General features: G+C 50.6%; 2 protein-coding genes across 3 annotated transcripts in view; one reads left to right on the forward strand and one right to left on the reverse strand.

Moving 5' to 3' along the window:
• On the reverse strand, nt 1–9,949 carry RLBP1 (retinaldehyde binding protein 1). Of its 2 annotated transcripts, none has more exons than XM_061999336.1 (7): nt 9,938–9,949; nt 3,807–3,935; nt 3,348–3,549; nt 2,171–2,349; nt 991–1,149; nt 269–379; nt 1–159 (listed from the first exon to the last, which is right to left on the reverse strand). In XM_061999336.1, exons 1-7 carry the CDS (start codon nt 9,947–9,949, stop codon nt 1–3), a joined length of 951 nt encoding a protein of 316 aa, XP_061855320.1. The 2 variants fall into 2 exon arrangements, with proteins under 2 accessions (XP_061855320.1, XP_010194111.1); XM_010195809.2 differs by lacking the exon at nt 9,938–9,949 and adding an exon at nt 4,169–4,182.
• FANCI (FA complementation group I) overlaps nt 8,181–21,097 on the forward strand; it is a 24,826-nt gene continuing 11,909 nt past the window's right edge. The window contains exons 1-19 of the mRNA XM_061999337.1: nt 8,181–8,279; nt 8,386–8,458; nt 9,045–9,175; nt 9,567–9,723; nt 9,804–9,861; nt 10,290–10,331; nt 10,818–10,941; nt 11,843–11,928; nt 12,088–12,220; nt 12,455–12,547; nt 13,041–13,177; nt 14,050–14,230; nt 14,826–14,913; nt 16,054–16,184; nt 16,843–16,913; nt 17,823–17,937; nt 18,302–18,424; nt 19,464–19,532; nt 20,739–20,840. Coding sequence (XP_061855321.1) covers nt 8,196–8,279; nt 8,386–8,458; nt 9,045–9,175; nt 9,567–9,723; nt 9,804–9,861; nt 10,290–10,331; nt 10,818–10,941; nt 11,843–11,928; nt 12,088–12,220; nt 12,455–12,547; nt 13,041–13,177; nt 14,050–14,230; nt 14,826–14,913; nt 16,054–16,184; nt 16,843–16,913; nt 17,823–17,937; nt 18,302–18,424; nt 19,464–19,532; nt 20,739–20,840 — 1,998 coding nt within the window. The 5' untranslated portion in view covers nt 8,181–8,195. The remainder of the gene's footprint in view (nt 8,280–8,385; nt 8,459–9,044; nt 9,176–9,566; nt 9,724–9,803; nt 9,862–10,289; nt 10,332–10,817; nt 10,942–11,842; nt 11,929–12,087; nt 12,221–12,454; nt 12,548–13,040; nt 13,178–14,049; nt 14,231–14,825; nt 14,914–16,053; nt 16,185–16,842; nt 16,914–17,822; nt 17,938–18,301; nt 18,425–19,463; nt 19,533–20,738; nt 20,841–21,097) is intronic.

Raw genomic sequence — 21,097 nt, forward strand, 5'->3', positions numbered from 1 at the left:
TTAGAGCGCCGTGTCTTCAGCTTCAATGCGGGGCCCAAAGAGCTTCTCTGCAGTTGCTTTGCCATCATACTTGGGCAGGGTCCCACCAAAGTCTGCCGGGAGGATGTCAGCATCAATCTCCTGGTAGAAGGACTCCAGCTCCTCCCCGTGCACAAAGACCTGGCAGGAGACAGGAGCCACCCTCAGCAGAGGACCCGGGTGACTCCTCCTGGCTGCTCTGTTTTGCCAAGGGATGGCCTCTGCTTCCAGGGCTCTTTCCCACACTCACCCTCTCCAGCAGTTTGCTCTTCAGGAAGGGTTTGACCACATTGTAGGTGGTGGTGAAGTACCAAGGCTGGTGGATGAAGTGGACGGCCTTGAACCGTGCTGGAAAGGAGTCCTGGGACCCAAACCCAGACAGGAAGGGTTACAAAGGGTGCTGGCCACAGGAGCCAGCGATGGACACCCCGGCACTGCTGCACCTCCTCTCACCCAATCTCCCCTCTTTGATGGCCCCTTTGCTGCTGCCCCAGAGAATCAGCCATCTCAGCCCCAGGAGCACCAAGGAAGCTGAAGAGCCTCACAGAGGGTTCATTTCTCCCACTCTGTGAGAAGGATCATGTCTCTGCTGCCCTCCTTCCCTGGGGAGAGCTGAGGCTCTTTGGTGTGTGGTCCATGGAGTGTTTGTGAGCCTCCATCCAGCCTGGACTGGGCTGGGCTGAGAGGGTGGTGAGGAAAGGCCTCCAGGCTATGCTGTAGGATGCTGCAACGAGTGGTGGTACTGCCTCTGGTTGGCCATTAGAGATGGCAGGGAGCTGGGGCCGGAAAAATGGGATCTGTCTTGCAAGATTAAGCCAGTTAGCTGGCAAGGGAAGGAGCATGTGCCTGGGAATGGCCTCTCCACAGTGCTTGCTCATGGTGCCAGTGTGGCGGCAATCCCAAACCCTGCTAGTGCTACCTTCACCCTCCCCTGAGCTCTCTGCTCCCCCAGGGCAGATTTTGCCATCTCACCTGCAGCATGTCCACCATCTTCTTGAGCTCAGAGGGTTTGATCCCTGATGCCTGCTGCATGGTGAAGCCCTTAAAGTTCTCAATGATGCAGAACCCATTAATCTGTGTCTCTTCATTTTCCAGCAGCTTCTCCAAGATAACGCAATAGGCACGAAGGATCTGATGGAGAGGAGAGACAGCAGAGTATGGTATTAGATCTCACCTTCCATAGACTCCAGAGGGTTCCCAGGAAGACTCCCATGGAGCATTAACCAGTGTATACTTGTTGCAGCCAGTCACAGGACTTCAGAGCTGCAAGGGCATTTCAGAGGGTGCTCAACGACCACCACACATTCTCCTTTCAAGATGAGCACATTTCAGATCAGGATCAAGGATGTGTTTGCTGCCACCAAAATTAAGAGCTGAGCAGAAAATGGAGCTTGGAGAATTTGTGAGTTACACACCCAGAGACCTCTGTGCCAAAAGTGCCTTTCTGTGCCCTGTCCCTCAGTTTCTGCTGCTGCCCGGCAGGTCCTTCCTTTCTAAAGCACCTTGATTTAGTGGCATGGTGCCTTTCAGGAGGCTGAGAGGAGACACAATCAACTCTCTACAACTACCTGAAAGGAGGTTGTAGTGAGGTGGGGATCAATCTCTTCTCCCCGATAATAACAAGAGGAAATGGCCTCAAGTTGCACCCGGGGAGGTTCAGATGGGAGACTGGGAAGAACTTTGTCAGCAAGAAGGTTGTGAGACCCTGGTACAGGCTGCTCAGGGAGGTGGTAGAGTCTCCATTCCTGGGGATAATTAACAGCCACATAGCTGAGGTGCTGAGGGACATGGGTTAGTGGTGGGCTTGGCAGTGTGAGGTGAGTGGTTTCATTTAATGATCTTAAAGGTCTTTATCAGCTGAAACTAGTCTATGATTCTCTCTTCACCTCATGTTACCTGAGCCAGGGGGTGAACACCCAAATTTGGCCTGCACCTTGCACTGCATCGGGGGAAAGGAAAGGGAATGCTTTGGGATGGACTGTGCTCTCCCAGACTCCCTGGAAGCATAAATTCAAAGGGCTACAGATTTCCTTCCCCCTGGATGTCTAGAAGCTGTGTATGGACCCATGCCTATGTGTGTGTAAGGGCTGCTGTGCTCAGACAAGCCCCAGAGTGGGAACGTCTGTGCTGAGCTGAGCTGAGCTGAGCTGACCTCATCGAAGGTGATCTCCTCGTAATCCCAGTTCTCGATGTTGAAGAGCATTACCACCCGGCCATACTTGTCCCTGCTGGCCAGGATGCCAGGGTAGCCTGCCTCGATGGTGCTGCGCACAGCCTCGGGGGTCAGGTTGTCAAAGAGCTCCGGGTACTGCTGGCGGAAGTTCACGTAGCCTGGAGGGAGGCAGAAATGGGAAGCTGGGGGAGCTGCCAGGGACAAGATGGACTGGTGACAGGGAGACATCGGTCCTGAGCTTGAGAGGTCTGAGGTGCAGGCAGATCAGGTCTCCTCCAGAAAAGAGGGGGGAAAGGAGCTCAGCAGCAGACCAGCCTCCGCATGCTCAGTTATTCTCCCCATGCCAGGGGTTTCCTATGCCTGCCTTCTCTACAGCACCTCAACAGTTATTTTCCCCCTCATTTCCCTTCTCTCCTTCCTCCCTGTTGGGTGACATCCCCCAGCTCCCCTCCCTTGGCACCCTGCAGGCATGAAATAGGAATCTTGTCCTGGGAAAATGCAGATGAACAAAACTTCTCATCTAGGAGCCAGCACTGATAATTACAACTCATTATCACCCCCAGGCCAATAGAAAGAAGAGCAGAGCCAGAGCCAGGCAGGACCCCTGGCAGTGGCAACCCCCCAGGCTGCCCTCCCGCTCCCCCTCCATCCCTATGTGTCACCTCTAGTGTGAAGAGGGGGTACCACAAGTCCCCCCAACCTGCCCCCAGCCCTCAAGGTGTCTCAGAGGTGCAGAGCCCACCAGGCACTATTCACTGAAGAATCAGTGTGGATGCTTACAGGATATGTATAGGGCACAGGGATCTGAAGGGGATACAGCCCAAACCACCTGGGTTTGCTGCACAAGTGAAACAGCCTCCACCAAACACATCTGGGTTTTTTTCCATTTTGTCTGGTAAATCAGCAAGGAATGGGAATGTCCTGGCTTCGTGGGATGCCTGGCACCACCACCATTTATTTCCTTTCCCTTCCCAACTCTTTCCCCTACATCCTGAGCCCCAGGCTTGGTTTTTCATCTCTTCTCATCTCTTTCCCACGCCAGGGTCCTGCTCTGCCAGCACAGCCCAAACCAAGGGGCTGGGAGGCTCTGGCATGGGGCTGGGAGCTGCCTGGGGGATGGGTAACACCGGTGTCACAGCCCAGGACCCCTCCTCACCTTTCAGCAGGTCGTAAGCCCTGTGGACATCGAACTTGCGGGCGCGGATGAAGCGGAGCAAGAAGGAGTCGTCCTTGCCCTGCACCTTCTCAGCCACGGCCTTGCACACCTCCTCACCGCCCGCCCGCTCCCGCACCAGCTCCCGCAGCGCCTTCACCGCCGCCTCCCGCTGCTCCTCCGTCTCGTTCAGCTCATCCTTCGCCTGGCAAAGGAACAGGGAGGGGGCACAGCTCGGTGATGGCCCCTGTGCACCCCAAAATGCCCCAAGGGTCTTTTAGGCACCCAAAAGCTGATGGGGTGCAGTGATGCTCGCTGTGGCAGAAAAGGGCAGGGTCATCCAGGCCCTCTACTCAAGAGACCCTCTGGAGTGCAAGAGCACATCAAGGGTCTCCTCAGATCCCGAGAGGGAACAGGAGCCCCAGGGCTGAGCCTGGTCCCTGCTCCCAGAGCTGCCCTCACCTTCTGCAGGGTGTGTGGGGGGATCTTCTCACACCTCCCGAAGACAGGGCCGTGGTCCTTGGTGGTCAGGCGCTCCAGCTTGGTGCGCAGGGCCTGCTCCTCCTCCGAGACAATGCGGAAGGTGCCCGTCTAGGGGCGAGAACAGCATGTGGGGTTTCCCCAACCAGTCCCCCAATTCCCTTCCCCACCACGGGTCTGGGATGGGGGGCTATGGGGGAGAGTAGAGCCCCCATGCCTGCACCCAAGGTGGTGCAATGCCCAGGCTCCCTGCCGTGGGCTGAGAGCAGGCAGGAAGCGTGGGGCGTATGGGGTGCACCCCATGCTGGTGCTGTGGGGAGGGATGCTCAGAGCCCAGTACTCACAACTGCAGACATGTCGTCCTCTGTCCTGTGTCAGCTGCAGGTCTCTGGGAGAGGGAAGGAGGAATCAGCAGCAGTGGGGATCCCTCCACAGCCCCTCAGGCCCCATCCTCTGCCCTTTTTGCTCAGATGGGCACACTCCAACTCTCCCAGTCCCCATCACACACTGCCTGCTCCCTTTGCCTGCCTGCCACAGGATGGGCAGCTTTGGGAAACACCAGGGATGTTTGAAAAAGCAGCTTAAAAATGTATTGTTCATCTGACACCTTCAGCCTTTTTTCCAGGTCTGCCTTTCTTCTGGTGGTTGGGGGCATCTCATCGGGACCTCCGTGAGCTGACCCAGTGCTGTTTCATCTCAGCCCATCCTCATACAGGCAGGTGGGCAGCTGACTCATACTTTTATTGCCTTTTATTTCTACAGCCCTATTCCCCCCCAAGGTGTTTCCCAAACCCTTGAGCCCCTGCTGCTCCAGCCCAGAGCCTATCATCGGCTGCAAGGCTGGACTGCGAGCCTCTCAGCATCTTTCTGATGCTTTCTGGGTGAAACACCTTGCTTCACTGCACAAAGTGGAGGAAGCCTGCTTTCATCCTCCCTCCAGTGCCCAACCCTGCCCCTAGCCAGCCACAGCACCAACTCCAAGCCTAGGCTGTGCTAGGGATGCATAACTCCAGCTCAACCACTTCCCAGGGGCATCTTCTTCCCCGCCAGCTCCCAAGGAAGGGACAGGCATCCTCTTTTCCCAGCCACTTAAAAGCAACCCCAGCCTTGGAGGTGCCAAGATAAGGGAAGGCTGGATGGCAGTCTCCAATGCAGTTATTTCAGGTGGAAAAAGTCCCAGACACTCACCAGGGAGAGGAAAAGCTGAAGTGTCTGCAGAGGTTCAGTGCACGGGGCCGAGATGGACACACAGAGCCTGAGGCCAGAGTGGAGCAGGAAGAACGCCAGGCGAAAGCTTTGTAGAGTCACCGGGTTGGGATTAGACCGTCACAAGGCATCAACTCACTGCAGCTTTGTAATTAAGTCAGCAGAACCCAGGCAAGAAACCCCATTAAAACATTACAAAAGGCAGCTGAGGAGAGGGAAGGAGGGAGCCGGGGCTCGGCCGGCCGTCGGAGCGTGCGTGGAGGGGCGGGATGGGGCGCCGGGGCTGATTAGCAAAGTATAAAAGCTGCCCGTTGTGTAACTCGCTCATTAGCAGCGAGCAAGAGCAGAGGCAGGCGATGGGCAGCCTGCCATCTCAGCCTGGCCCCTTGGGGCCAGCGGGCCAGGTCTCTTCCCCAGCTTCTACCACAAAAAGCCTGGCAAGGTCCTGTTGTGAATTCGGCCGCATGGGCAGGGTCTGGGTCCACAGCAGAGGTTGCTCCCGGAGCTGGTCTCACATGGGGCTCTCCAACTCCTCCCCAAGGCCACCCAAATCCACATTCATACTCTCAGCTTTTAAAATTAAAAAAAAGCATGGGTAGATATTTCTTGTAGGAAGCCCCTGAGTGATGGCTGCCTGCTTGGAGCCTTGGGAACTGGATCCCAACCCCTCTCCTTCCTGGTGATGCTGTGTGCTCACAAGGGAGGGAAGCCTCGGGATGAGGCAGGGCCTGCACTGAGCCCACGCATGGGTGCAGTGGGACAGCAAAAAGAGGGTTTGTGGGATATCCACGTCCCAGCATGCTGAAGCCACATGAGGCCCAGGGGCAAAGGAGCTGAGTGAGGACATAGCGAGGATGAGGCTGTGCATGGCTCCTTCCCCAAGCCCAGGAGAGGAGCTTGGCTGGGCTCTTACTGCAATGGGGATTTTGGGGAGGTGGCAGGGCCAGGCTAAGCACCAGAGCAGGAATGAAGAGGCTTACACGAGGCATGTTTTGTAATGCCACTGGGATTTACAGATTTTGTTTCCATGGGGCTGTCCAGCAAATGAAGCTGAGACCCCACTGCAAGGGAGGGAGGAGGAGGAAGGCACGAGACTCCAGATGAAGGGGAGAGGGGAGGGAAAATACAGACCTGTGCCAAGAAACTGAGCAATGTCACTGCTGCCAGGGGAACCACGCGCTGCTCTCCACTGGACACATCCCGACTTTCCCGTCCCCTTCCCACACCAGCCCTGGCAAAAGGCTCAGCTCCCTCATAGAGCTCATTGGACATCTGTCTGCAGCTCAGCAAGCAAGATAGTGTGTGATGGGGGGACATCATCAGTGTGGGATTCCCAAATAGACCCAAAGTCCCTGCACAAGGGTGGCAGAGGGGACCTATGCTCTCCTGGCCACCTGGGCAAATCTCATGGCTGACAGAATTGCTTTGCAGACTCATGCTCAAGCCCTGGTGTCACTGAGTGGGAGCTTTGTCTCAGGAAGAGGCCTTGGGAAGGGATGTCAGCCTCAAGAGAGACTCTCCCTACCACAAGACATTGTGGCTGGATCCCTTCAGGAAGCTCTCAGCCAGGTCCAGTCACTCCCCTCTTCCCCACAGCTCCTGGCCCTGGGTGAACCCACTCTCCCTCGCTCAGCAGCATCACCTCCTGCTCACTGTGAGCACAGAGCTTGCGAAAGCTTCCACGCTGGGCTGGCACCGGGTCCTCCGGATAAATCCCGCTGCTTAAAGGTGGGCTAAACCTCTCTGTGTGCCCGAAGCCACCCCTCGTGCCCCCTTTCCCCTGGAATTAAAGGGTTTACTCAAAGGGATCCGTATCCCACGTGGATGGCACTTGCAGGGACTGGGCAGTGCTGCTGTGGAGTGGCCCTGAATAGGCACTTTGTGTCCAGCGCCCCAATTCTCCACTCAAAAGGCTGCCTGCTCCATGTGCCTGCACCCCACACTGCCTGCACCCCACACAGCCCTGCACCAAACACTGCCCTGTACCCCACACTGCCTGCACCCCAAATGTGCGCACCCTAAATGTGCCACCCCACACTGCCTGCACCCCACACAGCCCTGCACCAAACACCACCCTGTACCCCACACTGCCTGCACCCCAAATGTGCGCACCTCCCACTACCCTGCACCCCACACCGCCCTATACGCCACACTGCCTGCACCCCAAATGTGCGCACCCAAAATGTGCACACCCCACACTGCCTGCACCCCACACTGCCCTGCACCAAACACCGCCCTGTACCCCACACTGCCTGCACTTCAAATGTGCACGTCCCACACAGCCCTGCACCAAACACCGCTCTGTACCCCACACTGCCTGCACCCCAAATGTGCACATCCTAAATGTGCCACCCCACACTGCCTGCACCCCAAATGTGCGCACCCCAAATGTGCACACCCCACACAGCCCTGCACCCCACACCGCCCTATACCCCATACTGCCTGCACCCCAAATGTGCACACCCCCACTACCCTGCACCTCACACTGCCCTATACCCCACACTGCCTGCACCCCAAATGTGCATACCCCAAATGTGCACACCCCCACTACCCTGCACCCCACACCGCACTATACCCCACACTGCCTGCACCCCGAATGTGCGTACCCCAAATGTGCACACCCCCACTACCCTGCACCTCACACTGCCCTATACCCCACACTGCCTGCACCTCAAATGTGCACATCCCACACCGCCCTGCACCAAACACCACCCTGTACCCCATAATGCCTGCACTCCAAATGTGCACACCCCACACTGCCCTGTACTCCACACTGCCTGCACCCCAAATGTGCTCACTTCACACTGCCCTGTACCCCATATTGCCTTGCACCCCACGCTGCCCTGAACCCACCACCACCCTATACCCCACATTGCCTGCACCCCAAATGCATGTGCACCACGCCGCACGGCACCCCACACTGCCCTGTGCCCCACACTGCCTGCACCCCACGCGCGTGCACCGCACAATGCCAGTACCCCATGAGTGTGCACCCCACGCTGCCCACACCCCGCGGGACTCGAACCCGCGGCTCTCGGGGCGGCCGGCGGCGGGAAGCGGGCGCTGGGGGCGGGCCGTGTTGCCTCGGCGACGGGCCGGCACTTCCGGGCGGGAATTTCGCCGAGGCCGGGGAGGAGGGCGGCTGCCGGCAGCGCGTCCGCGGCCATGGCCCAGCACATCCTGGCGCTGGCGGCCGAGGAGGCTCCTGAGCGGCTCCAGGAGGCCCTGCAGAGCCTGGGAGAGAGCGAGGTGCGTGGGGAAGCGGGGGAGTGTGCGGCGCCGGCCCCTGTCAGGCGGGCGAAGGCGGCTTGTCCGCGGGTGGAGCGCAGCTGGCAGCGTTCCCTTCTCCTTGCAGCTGGGCGACATGGTGACCAGGCAGGCCTTGAAGGGGAGAGAGACGGCTGCTTTGCTAAGAGGAATCTTCAAAGGTGGGTGATAGCTGAAGGGGGCTTTGGGGGCCGGGTGGGGAAGGGAGGGGGAGAGTGGCCACAGCACCGGCGAGTTCCGGCTGGCCAGGTGAAGTCAGTGGTCAGCAGCACAGGCAAGTGTCACTTTCGGTAGGAACTAGCCAGTCAAGGCCATCGTGGGACATGCAGAGCCAGATACAGTTACCAGATACAGATACAGGAAATAAGACTAATGTATTTGTAATAGATTTGTCAGTGGGCTTTGCTTTTGGCAGCCCTTGGGTATCTCGGTGTAGAACGAACCATGCTGGTCAGCCGAGACTTAATTGTCAAGCTGATTGTTCTCAGCATTTTGACAGTTCCTGATCTCTGGCAGGAGGCTGAGTGAATGCAAGGCTGTGATAACAGTTGAAGACTTCAGCTATTTTATCCAAGAGATTCTCATTTCCTGTGCTCCGTTTTTTTATCTGTTTTGTCAGATAGATAAAATAAGAGTTGCAGTCAGGTGACAGTTTAGCCCTGCTAATTTCCTGTTGTTCAGCAACATGTTGGTACTTGTGTAACCCTTGTTTTCCATTCTCTGTTTTCTTTATTTCCTCCTTAAAAGGCTCTCCCTGTTCTCAGCGAAGCGGTGTCCTCAGGAGGCTTCAGGTTTACAAGCACTGCATCCCACTAGTAGAGTCAGGGGACCTGCACTTGGGCAAGGCATCTGAAATCATAGGACTGCTGATGCTGGAGGTAGAAGCTCCTTTGGGCTGGCTTTCCTAGGCTCTTCTGGGTATAATTTTGTGCATAGATTGGGATATTTCACTAGGCCACTGAGAAAAATGAGTTGTGTCATTTGCAAGCTGTAGTGGTGGAATTTGCTGCATGTCTAAATGTGATTATCTTTGGATATTCAGACTGAGACTCAAAACTCCAAACCTACAATTACATTGCCTTGATTCACTGCTCTTCTTCTATAAAGTACAAAATAGACATCCTGGGTCTGAATTCTCCTTCTAAGGGGATATTTCACTGTAGGAAATGTTGTCCTTTGCTGGGTTTTGGTGACAGTTTGGATGTTCATGTGGAATTATCTTGTGTGCCACTGCCTCTGGCTCTTTCTTGTCGTTGTATCTCCTCCTAGACCCGCCAGCTGCCAGGCCATGCCTTGGCTGAGCTTGCCACCCTGTTTGTTGATGTTATCAAAGGTGGCAGCCTGTCTAATGGGAAATCCTTGGAGCTGTTTTCCACTGTTCTCACTGCATTGGCAAGTTCAAAGGAGAGCCTAGCTTATGGGAAAGGTAACTCCTCTCAGTTCCTTCTCCCCAGACTGTGCTTCATTCCTCTGGAATCAGCTCCTAAAAGGCTTTTGGTTTTTCAGGTGAACTGAATGGGGAAGAGTTTAAGAAACAGCTGATAAATACTCTGTGCTCCAGCAAGTACGTACATCTCTACCAGCTCTTAGTTACATGATAAAATACTGTGCTCTGAAAAAGGCATCCCAATGGATGTCACAATTTGTGACATATTCTATCATCTCTGAATCTCTGTCCTCTTTGACAGCATCTTCTCTGGCTGAGAAGACAAGGGAACACTCTGTTCCCAGATCTTGTAATATCGTTACATGAACAGGTCTCAGGAAGCACTTGTTTTTATTGTCTCCTTGGTATTTGTTATTGTGGGGACTGGGACACATCAGAACCATTCTAAGTCTGGGTGGTTAGGCTGGCAGTTTTGATTTCTGATGGAAATCCAGCTTCTAATCTTAATATCGGAACGTAACAGGGAAATGGTGACATTGAGGAGGAAAGGGCTAAAAGATAATTCTGCTTGCTCTCAATTTTCCAGCATATTTTTGTTTTGCCAGGTGGAATCCTCAGAATGTAATACATCTTGCCAACATGTTCAGGTAATTCTTTTCCCCTTCAACATCAACCCAACACATCTGTGTCCTATTTCACGCGTCATTTGGGGCAACTATGAATAGGAGGTATGACCAGAGCAGGCACTCAGCCCCATGGCTGGCTGATCAGTGAACATCCATGGTGGATCCTTTTGGAAACCAAACACAGCTGGGCAGGCATGCCCCAAAGGCTGGGCTTGGTGTCAGGGGTTTGATGCCATGTGAGTGAGCCTTGGTGAATTCACAATACTTTAGTGACCAAGTGTAATGTGGAGGAGATCTAAGCACCATAGGTTGGAGAGTATCCTGGGACAGTGGTAGGGATCTGTCCTACCACTGTGGGATCTGTGACACCTGCTTCTGATGAGGACTCTGGGAGCACTGGCAGCCTCTCTGTATCTTAGGACCCTTTGTCTAGGTCTGGGTTGAATCTGCTGTGGGATTCTGAAGGAGATTGCTGAAAATGCTTAGGCTGTGTCTTTTATTCATCAGGGATATTCCACTGTCGGGAGAGGAGCTGCAGTTTGTGGTGGAAAAGGTCCTTAGGATGTTCTCCAAATTAGACCTGCAAGAAATTCCCCCTCTGGTCTATCAGCTGCTGTTGCTGTCTGCAAAGGTAAAAGCTCATGGGAGCTGGCCTCCTGCTAAGTATAAAGCATGAGAAAAAAATATGTACAGAATGAGCTTTAGGCTGGATTTTGGTGGGGATTCTGATTTTTCCCAAACTGTGCTGTGGGAGCAGGACACAGCAGGACATCAGCAGGGCTTCTCTTCTCTTAACTCCCTCTAGCCTGGAGAAGCTGACTGCTTAGGAAAAGATACAGTATCTTCCTTGTGGGGAAAGAAGGAAACCTTTGGGAATTAAGGCATGACCTAACAGCAGAGAGTATCAGGGTGGGAGGGTGGTATTTCAGTGTTCTTAAGAGTGACTTGCTCACTGTCTGAGGTCTGTACTCTATAATAATAGCTCATGCAATATGATTATTTTCTGGGCTGTAGTCTGACTTACACTGCAAATGTCTCATCTCTTGTGCTGTTCCTGCGTGCAGACTGCCAGCAGTGTCTCTGCCCTTTGACAGGGTGATCTGGCTCTTTCACTTGCTTCATTTGTAACCGAGTCCGTTCCAAAGTGATCCAGTCAAAGACAAATGATATGTGTGTTACAGGAGGTCATTTGGGTCCACTGCCCAAAATGTATCTTTAAGGTTAGGAGTTTGAAAGCCTTCCTGATTGATTAAAACATAAAGGACCCTTTCTAATTAATAACTTCAAACATCTGAGAGCTTCAGCTTCTTCCAGCTCTTCGATAAGTGCTATCAAAAGAAATATGCAAAACTAAACCTGAGTTGTCTCATCTGGAAATGAGCTGCACAAGAGCCCTCCCCTACCTCAGCAATTTATGAAGGGAAATGAAGAATGCTATGACTTTGGTAATTGATGTGGGAATAGAATGTAGCTCTCTAGGAGAGAGCTACATCCAGGCCCTGCAGTGGCTTAATGTAATGCCCCCCTTGCAGGGCAGTAAGAAGACTGTTTTAGAAGGAATTATCGGGTTTTTCGATCACTTGGATAAGAGGCAAAAGGAAGAACAGAAGGTTCCACAGTAAGTTCTTTCTCTGTCGACCCCTTTCTTTACTACCTTGCTATTTGTAATCATCCTAGTTCTGCCCAGGGATCCTTGAATTTGAGTTGTTAAACCTTGTACAAGTATGTCCTCCTAGATACATAAGAAATGATTTCTGGCTTTGGGTAAAACTCCCAGATCAGTGGACCTTGAGGTAGCCACGGTACCCCTGGACCAGCTGCGCCACGTGGAAGGCACCGTTATTCTCCACATTGTTTCTGTTATCAACCTGGATCAGGACCTGGGTGAGGAACTCATGCGACATCTAAAGGTATGTCAGAGGTGGAGTGGGCGTCGAGTGTTCCTGGAGATGTTGAAGTGGGGTTTTAAAACTGAACTGCTCATCTGTACAAGAGGATTTAACAATTTTTATGATCACAGTCATGTTCACTTCAACCAGTGTTTTGGTATGTTTGAAGGGCCATGTGCCTGAAGCTTCCCTGAACTTGCAGGATGCTGCAGTTGAAGGTAACAAGCTTTCTGATTGTTGCTTGCCCCTTTCTAGGCTGAGCAGCAGAAGGACCCTGGTAGAGCCCTGTGTCCCTTCAGCGTGGCTCTTCTGCTGTCAGTTGCAGTAAAACACAGACTGCAAGAGCAGGTATGTGGGTGATAAAGCAGAGAACCTCCATGGGCAGGTGTGCTGCACTGCTTGTAAAGGAAAGGAAGCATGATTAGGTCATAGTCCCATCCAAATTAGGCTTAAAATAGTTTCAGGATGTTCTTGGGGGAGCAGTTAGATCATTGAAACACTGTAGTTTACTGAACACCATAAAAGACTCCAGAGCAGTATCAGAATTGTACAGAGTTGTGATTCCTGGGGGTTGATGTTATGAGAAGCAAAGCAGTGTCTTCTTTTTCTAATGTTTTGTTTCTGTGGTGGCCACGTGAAGAGCATCTGGCAGCAAGTTACCCTCCTTGAGGTACTTAATGGGGTTGATGTCTTTGTCCTGAGAAAGAAGCGAGTTAAGACTTTTTGGCAGGCTGTACTGGAATTTGTGCTCTGGCTGGTGGCTCTTACTGGAACATACCCAAGACTATACAAGTCTCATTTCAAAGATCATTTCCTCACACTCAATGGTTTTGTGTTCCAGATATTTGATTTCTTGAAAACATCAATCACCAGAAGCTGCAAGGACCTGCAGTTCCTTCAGGCCTCCAAGTTTCTGCAGGATTTGTTTCCTCAACAATGTGATGTAACTGCTGTAATTCTGGAAGTGGTGAAAAATAGGTGAATTCTTGCAATGTGCTGTAGAATGCCCAGTGGGTTTTGGGAGGGGGAGAGTTTCAGCCTCACTAGAATGCTCTGGGGTACTAAGTACTGCTGACCAGGTGCTGGCAGGGAACAGTGTGAAAATCCAAAGTGTTTATCCTAGTTTTAGATTGGTGAATTAAAAAAATGAAAGCAAGAAAATGCAGCTGTATAAATCTGCTTCCTCTTCCTCAAATCTCAGCATCTGATGGTACAAAACTAAACTGATCAGGACCCTGTCTGTTTCTTACTGGTAAAACAGTTGAAGGTATGAGTCGTGCTGCTGGCTGTAGTTTGTGTCCTGATCATGGGATGAGTGATGGGTTCACTGTTTTCTTCCCCCAACATGGTCAGCCCTTAAAAAATCCTGTGGGACAGCTCTGGTTTGTCACCAATTGTCCTTTAGTTTGATGTGAGGCCTCCTCTTCTGTTCTCCTCTCTGACTTGAAGATCAGGGTTGGACTAGATGATCTCTAAAGGTCCCTTCCAACCCCTACCATTCTGTGATTCTGTCTCAGGATCAGTAGGATGTTTGTGCATCTCAGTTGTAGCCTACTGTCACGTTCAGGTTAGACCTGAGTGCACATCATTCCCCAAACCTTTGGGCTGGGAAGGAGGTCTGATGGCTGGAGAACCAGGACTGTAAGACATGTGCTGAGCACCTGCCCCTCATTCTAAAGACAGTCATAGGGCTGCGAGTGGTGTTGTCTTCCTTGCAGCGATCAAGCACCTTTCACACTGCTACTTTGGCCACTGAAATGGCTGCAGAAGATTTTCCTTTAGGCTGTTCTAATCAAAACTTTTCTGTGACTAAGCTGTTTCTTTCCTGGTCTGTTGCATGTTTTCCTCAGTGCATTTGGCTGGGACCATGTTACTCAGGGCCTGGTGGATCTTGGCTTCAGCCTAATGGAATCATATGAACCAAAAAAACCCTTTGGAGGAAAAGCTGCTGATACCAGTTATGGCCTTTCAAAAATGCCATCCCAGCAGGCTTGCAGACTGGGAGCCAGTATCCTGCTGGAAACATTTAAGGTACTGTTTGTTTTGGAGAGGATTGGGGTTTTTTAGGGTGGGGAAGAAATTCTGTTCTTATTCTCTTGGTAAATGTTGTCAAAACCTTACCTGCTGTATCCATGACAAGTGTTTTACAAACAATACTAGATTTAGTCTCCTGTTTGCCCATGTCTGGCTGGAAGGGGCAAACATAAAGACCTCATATGTCCTCATAAAGACCTAATCCTAATCTGTTCCAGCAACCATGATACTTGTGCAATCCCTATTCTAGTTTCCAAGAAACTGACAAGCAGGCAGGGAAATTCTGAGGCACAAAGAAAATCCGTCAGAGGTGGCATTGAAACCAGTGTCTTCACTGAGCTGGTAAATTTGCCTCCAACAGGCTATTTGACCCATAATGCTCTGAGTGTACTGTGTGTGCTCCTTTGATGTGCTGGTCCTGATTGGCCCGGAGTGGAATCCAAATCGATCGATGTATGAATTTAGCTAAAAGGGGACTTGTCTGTCAGATCTGTATTTCCTTTGTACTGCATGATGCCTATGCTGTGAGGTACAGGAATATCTTAAATTTATGTGGGTTTTGATCTTTATTTATTGTTCTTTCTCATTTCAGGTTCATGAGCCCATCAGAAGTGATATTCTTGAGCAGGTCCTGAACAGAGTCCTCACAAAAGCAGCATCTCCTGTGAGCCACTTCATAGGTAACAGGAAAGAGAGAGCAATGTGTCCTGCTCTGTGGACACTCAGAAAAAGTTACAGAATCACAGAATGGTTTGGGTGATTGAATGTGAATGAATGGAAGAGACCTTCAAAGGTCATCTAGTCCAACTCCCCTGCAATGAGCAGGGACATCTTCAACTAAATCAGGTTGCTCAGAGCTCTGTCCAACCTGACCTTGAATATTCCAGGAAAGGGGCATCTACCACCTCTCTGGGCAACCTCTTTCAGTGTTTCACCACCCTCATTGTAAAAACTTCCTTCCCTAAATCTAGTCTAAACCTACCCTCTTTTAGTTTAAAACCATTACTTGTCCTTGTCCTATCACAACAGGCCCTGCTAGAAAGTTTGCCCTCATCTTTCTTATAAGCCCCCTTTAAGTACTTAAGTACTACAATAAGGTCTCCCTGGAGCCTTCTCTTCTCCAGACTTAAAAAACCCAAACTCTCTCAGCCTGTCCTCACAGCAGAGGTGCTCCAGCCCTCTGATCATTTTTGTGTCTCTCCTCTGGACCTGCTCCAGCAGGTCCATGTCTTTCCTGTGCTGTGGGTTCCAGGGCTGGATGCAGCACTGCAAGGGGAGGGTCTCACCAGAGCAGAGCAGAGAGGCAGAATCCCCTCCCTCCACCAGCCAGCTGCACTGCTTTGGATGCAGCCCAGGATACAGTTGGCTTTCTGAAGTTCCTGCTGAAGTGACCTGAAGCCAAGAAAATCGGTTGTTCCTTCCCCTCTTACAGAGGTGTCAGCTGCATCAGATTATCTTGTATTCATCTCAGGTGAAAAATGTGTTTGCAGGCAGTTGCCATGGAGCAGCTGACGCACAGCAAGTTGCCATCCCTCTCCTAGCCCTGCCTTCCTCCCTGGCCTTGACAGCCCCTAGATGCCTGTGCTGCAGCCTGGTCTCTGGTACCTCAGTGCCCTCTGGTGGGGTGAAGCCCTTCAGCTGGGCTACGCGTTTTTTACACAGTGTACCTGCAGCACAGCTCTCATGTTCCATGCTCATCCTATCACACCCTCTCCGTGTCATGGAAGGGTTTGGATTATTCTGTAATTGTTAGTTTTATAGACATTTTTTGCTCAGACTTTTCTGGCCCTTTGGCGGCAGCTGCTCCTTTTGTTTTTCAGACTTGCTGTCCAATATTGTTGCATCTGCTCCTCTTGTGCTTCAGACTTCATCCTCCAAAGTCACAGAGACCTTTGACAATCTGTCCTTCCTGCCCATTGACACAGTGCAAGGGCTCCTCCGGGCAGTACAGGTAAAGCTTTGCATTTCCACATGACTATCCTTGCTAGTTTAGTTCCAGTGACAGCTCTAGGCCACAATTATATGCATGATCTAATAACCCTCCTTGCAAAATAAACCTTGGTACTCTGCTGTAGGTTGTTCGATGTAGCATGGGACTGTTCTTCAAGCATGGATTTCCATGTGCCCTCAAGCCAAAAGCATATGGTGTGGTCTGGCACAGTACTGAAACTGCTCTGTGCTGACCCTTCATCTGGAAGATGCCCAGATGCTGCATGCTGTAGAAAATGAAGTATACAGTGTTGAGCTGAACAGATGTAACTGTCACGTTGATTTTTCTCCTTCTAAGCCCCATGTCAGTATTCTTCTTTGCCTGAGCTGAGATGGTGTCCTGCTGTTAAGAGTTTTACCTGGCTTGTCCAGTCTGGGGATAGTAGGGGTTTTTTTCCCAAACCCTTGCACCGTGTCCTCACTGACCTGTTAAGGTATCTCACTGCCACAGCTCTCTAGGTTGAATTTTATATGGTTTTAAAATGTCTTGGGTCTCCTACTGTACTGATGACAGCATTGGAAATGCATGGCCAGATGGGCCTGAGGAAGATGAGCTCATGTGCCCTAAGGGCTTGGCATGTCTTACTGCTTTTCTCTCCAAAGTATGTCTTCCTTTCCAGCCTCTGCTCAAAGTCAGCATGTCAGTGAGGGACTCCCTGATACTTGTTCTCCAAAAAGCTATCTTTTCCAGGTAATCTGGGAAGGGGATTCTTTGTAAAGATTTCTGCAACTCATTTATGTTTTTGGAGCCAAAGTATTTTTTGTTTGCTTTGGCTGTGTCCTTACTGTGTTCTTCCCATAACTGAGTGGTGACATCTCCTACCCCTTTAGCATAGCACTGTACTACAGTCATAGCTCTACTGAACCGAGAAACAAATCCCAACCCCCAGCTGAATGAGCTTTGGAAGCTCAGAAAGCTATTGGGAACTCCCAATGAGAAGGCAAAATTAAAACCAATTCCAGCATGTGTAGCTGAGTCCATCCAGATGGCAGGGAGAGTCTGGAAGGAACCCATGATCAGAAGGCTGAGCTGCCACCTTCCTTCTGATCCCTTACTAAATGGTAGAAAGTGAAGCCTCTTGTCTTGGTGCTGCTTTAGCAAAGCATCCCACTGTCTTCATGTTGTAGTCTGGATTTTGCTGGGCAGTAGCTGCCTGGTTATGAATGTAGAATTGATAAATTAGGATTACTATTCAAAACAAAGAACTTGTTCTTGGTAAAGATCGGGGATTTTGGTGAGCAAAGCAAAACACCAGCTTTTTGTGGGGAATCTTCCAACTCTGAGCTCTGTGAGACTCTCCCCTCAGTTTTCAGGGAACATTTAACACCTGGGTCTTGGCCCAGGGCTCTCCCTTGCTGTGGGCATTGAAAGGACAGAAAGGAAATTGAATGTTGTGAGACTGCAGAGCAAGGGAATTCCCAGCAAACTGCCAAGTTCTTCATTCCTTGGGGTTGTGCTGCCCTCTTGGAGAACAGTCCCACTGGGCCCAGTCACTCTAATTGTGGATTCTTTTTCATTGCTGAGTTGATCTTGTATTTACTTTTGCGCTTCCTGCTTCTGTCTCTCCTTATGCTTCTCTTTCCTCCCCCTGCCTCGCAGGCAACTCAATGCTCGTAAGGCTGCAGTTGCTGGCTTTTTGCTTCTGTTAAGGAATTTCAAGATTCTGGGCAGCTTAGCCTCTTCCCAGTGCAGCCAGGCCATTGGTGCCTCTCAGGTAAGTGCTGTTCTGCAGGCACTGCTGGGGATGGGTGGGACAGTCTTGTGTCTAATGTGCACTGTTGGAAACAACTCAAGAGCAAAGCGTTTCCCCAAAATGGAAATATTACCGAGGAAAGGATTAGTCCTGGAAGGAAAGCTTTGGGAAATGCAGTGTGCAAAGAGAAGCTGGCCTAGGGACCTTGCTTCTCAGAGTCATTCTGTCTTACAGTTGTGGGGAGCATTCACACTGCTCCGTGCTGATGATGAAGAGCCTGGCAGCACACTCAGGACTATTTCACTGATTGTTTGGGCCCCTTATGCTCTGTGTTGTGATATTCAAGAATGGTAACCAGTATAACGTGACTAATATTCCCTCTCAGGTCCAGGCAGATGTTCATGCCTGCTATAATTCTGCAGCTAATGAGGCCTTCTGCCTTGAAATCCTGGGCAGCCTGAGGCGGTGTTTGAGCCAGCAAGCGGATGTTCGACTCATGTTATACGAGGTAAACACGGTTTCTTCAATCTCCTTTTCAACAGCCACTAGCTGTTCTGTAGCCTGGTTCTACTGCAGCCCCAGGTAAATAATGATCACATTATTGTGGAGAACAACCTGTCGTCTCAGTTATGTTCTTTGTGGGACACATGTACCAAGGACTAGGGTTATTTTCCCCCAGTCTTTCTGCTTCTTTTTATTTTGGGCCATTATAAGCCCAAGACACATTGATGGATCTTCCTCATCTCGTGCAATGCTTAAGAGCAAAAATGTGTCAAAACTCCTGTGGTGTGGCCTAGGAAATGGGAATTAATGATGGACTCCCAAAAAAAACCCCTGACTGGAGACTACAGGGAAACTTCCTAAAAGACTATACATCAGAGATCTCTCTTTTATCCTCTTCCTTCTGCAAGTTTCTATACAGGCTTGTCTGTCCCTGAGACCTCTTGAGACAGATGGCCTAATACAAAGAGCCATTTTTAGGTGCATATCTTAGTTCCTGAGGTAACTGTTGGGTACCACCTTGAGGAAAAAAACCTGTTTGGGTCAGATTTTGTTTCCTTTTTAACTTGCTTCAACTGACCTTCAGTGAGCTGCGAGTTTTGGGTGCATTTGTCACTGTTGCTATAAGATTTGTGCTTGCTTTATCCATCCACTGAGCTTTCTCAGTCTGAAGTATTTTTTGCCTCCTACAGGTTCCTTGCTGGCTTGTTTTGCCTTTGAAGCAGGATTTCACAGTTTGAAGTTGGATCTAGTGCTAGTGTTAAATAGGAGTGAAAGTCACTCTGGGCTTGATGCCACCGCTGCTAGGGAGATACAGCTTGTGAGAGGGCCCCTGTGAGGAAATTCATACTCTTTCTGATTCATCCCTTCTTTCTATGGTGCCTTTACTTTGCCAGGGATGGGGTTCTACACTGAGCACATTGTTACTTCCTCACAGTTCCCTGAGGTGCCAAAGGGTCTTTGCTGTCTTATGACACCAAGTTATTATGCATGTGGTTCATTTTCTCTGCTGTGTGAGCCAACTGGTCCTTCCTTCCTGTCTTCAGGGGTTTTATGATGTCCTTCGCAGGAACTCCCAGCTGGCCAGCTCTATAATGGAGACACTCTTGTCCCAGGTAAAGTACTGCTGCGTGGCTGTAGAGACTAAGAATTCCGCCCTGCAATCAGTATAGCAAGAAGTTCAGGTTAAACGTTGGGAAAATCCATTTGCCTTACACTGGAAACACACTTAAGCGCTGCAGCACTTCTCTAAGGAGATGCTTGGGCCCATGCTATGTTCAGAGAATGGACTAGATTAATGTCTGGAGACTGGTTCATATCCTGTCAGAGGGTGGAAGAGAAAGGATCTCTTGGAACCCTTTCCAACCCTTCAGTTCTGAGATGCTGCGAGCAGTGTGAGCCCAAAGAAGTGTTTTGTGCCCTCCCTCCTTAGTGCACAGGAGTTACTCTCACATACTTCCCTGAGGATGTGTACTGACACAATAATTATTATTGCTGTCCTCCCATTGGGAGAATACCCAAGTCTATGTAGGATCTGGGAGGATTAACTCATCCCCCAACAGTGTTGCTCATGGCAACAAGACAATCACATTTCCTCAATCCATTGGACAGGCTGTGCTTGCTTTGAGACAAGTAATTTTCTTGCCTTTAATCATCCAAAGAGTTCATGCTGACTAATTCCAGCTTTCCCATGACAGTGTAGGATCTGAGGAAGGCACATGAACAGAGCCAAGGCAGCTTTTGAGTAGCAGAGGGCATTTCTTGGGAACTTGGTGTAAATGTATACAAATGTATAGCATCATTTGATACATGTACATAACCTTCTCTGTTCTATCCTGGTCCTGTATCAGTGGTTAGAGCAGGTGTCTTTCCTGTGCTATGCCAAGCAGCCAGGAGTTGCTCTCTCATAGATTTGTCTTGGTGCCAAGTGTAGCTTCCATGAGTGCCTGCACTCCTGGGGCAGGAAGCTGGATGCCATAGTGGGACCAGGTGTTCAGGATGGGTAACAGGCAGCAGCAGTGCAGGTGAAGTGCAGTCCAACATGCTGGATGTTGAAGCAACACAACAGCAAGTGGTCAGATAAACTTGGTTTTAGGGCAGTGTTGTGTCCTGGCTGAGAGGTACATAAGCAGCTCGAAAGGGAATTTTCATCACTAATAGAGCAGATGATGTGGCTCACATACATGTACAGCCCCAGTATTACAGTGCTGCTTTTTGCTCTGTGGAATGGAGCACAAATACATGGTATTCTCTTTTCAAACAACCTAAGAGGCTCAGTTACCAAGTAACTGCTAATTTTTATTTCTTGTTTTCTGTGACAGATAAAGCAATATTACTTGCCCCAGCCAGACCTCCTGCCTCCACTGAAACTTGAAGGATGTATTATGGCTCAAGGAGATCAAATCTTTTTGCAAGAACCACTGGTAAGAGCTGTGCTGACTGACCACAGCTGCAAGCTCCTCTGTTCCACAGCTCATGTAGCCCACAGCTAAAATGCTGAATACCTTGTGTTTCTTAACCTCTTCTAGCCTGGAGCAATTCTTTTAATGACAATAAAGGTGAACACCTCACCCCTGTCTCAGGCTATTAGAGCCCTCCTGGCACAGTGGTTATGGGGAACCTGTGTGAAACGTGCTCTAGGAATAGTGTAGTTCTGTTATCTACTGAGCTCACCCTAGGA

The sequence above is a fragment of the Colius striatus genome, chromosome 7, assembly GCF_028858725.1.
Source record: "Colius striatus isolate bColStr4 chromosome 7, bColStr4.1.hap1, whole genome shotgun sequence".
NCBI classification, from domain to species: domain Eukaryota; kingdom Metazoa; phylum Chordata; class Aves; order Coliiformes; family Coliidae; genus Colius; species Colius striatus.

Excerpts from the sequence above, each read along its gene's own strand:
- RLBP1 (XM_061999336.1), bottom strand. Across the intron at positions 3,550-3,806 it reads CCCCACACACCCTGCAGAAG|GCGAAGGATGAGCTGAACGA; the intron begins GTGAGGGCAGCT and ends TTCCTTTGCCAG. Across the intron at positions 1,150-2,170 it reads AGGAGATCACCTTCGATGAG|ATCCTTCGTGCCTATTGCGT; the intron begins GTCAGCTCAGCT and ends CCTCTCCATCAG.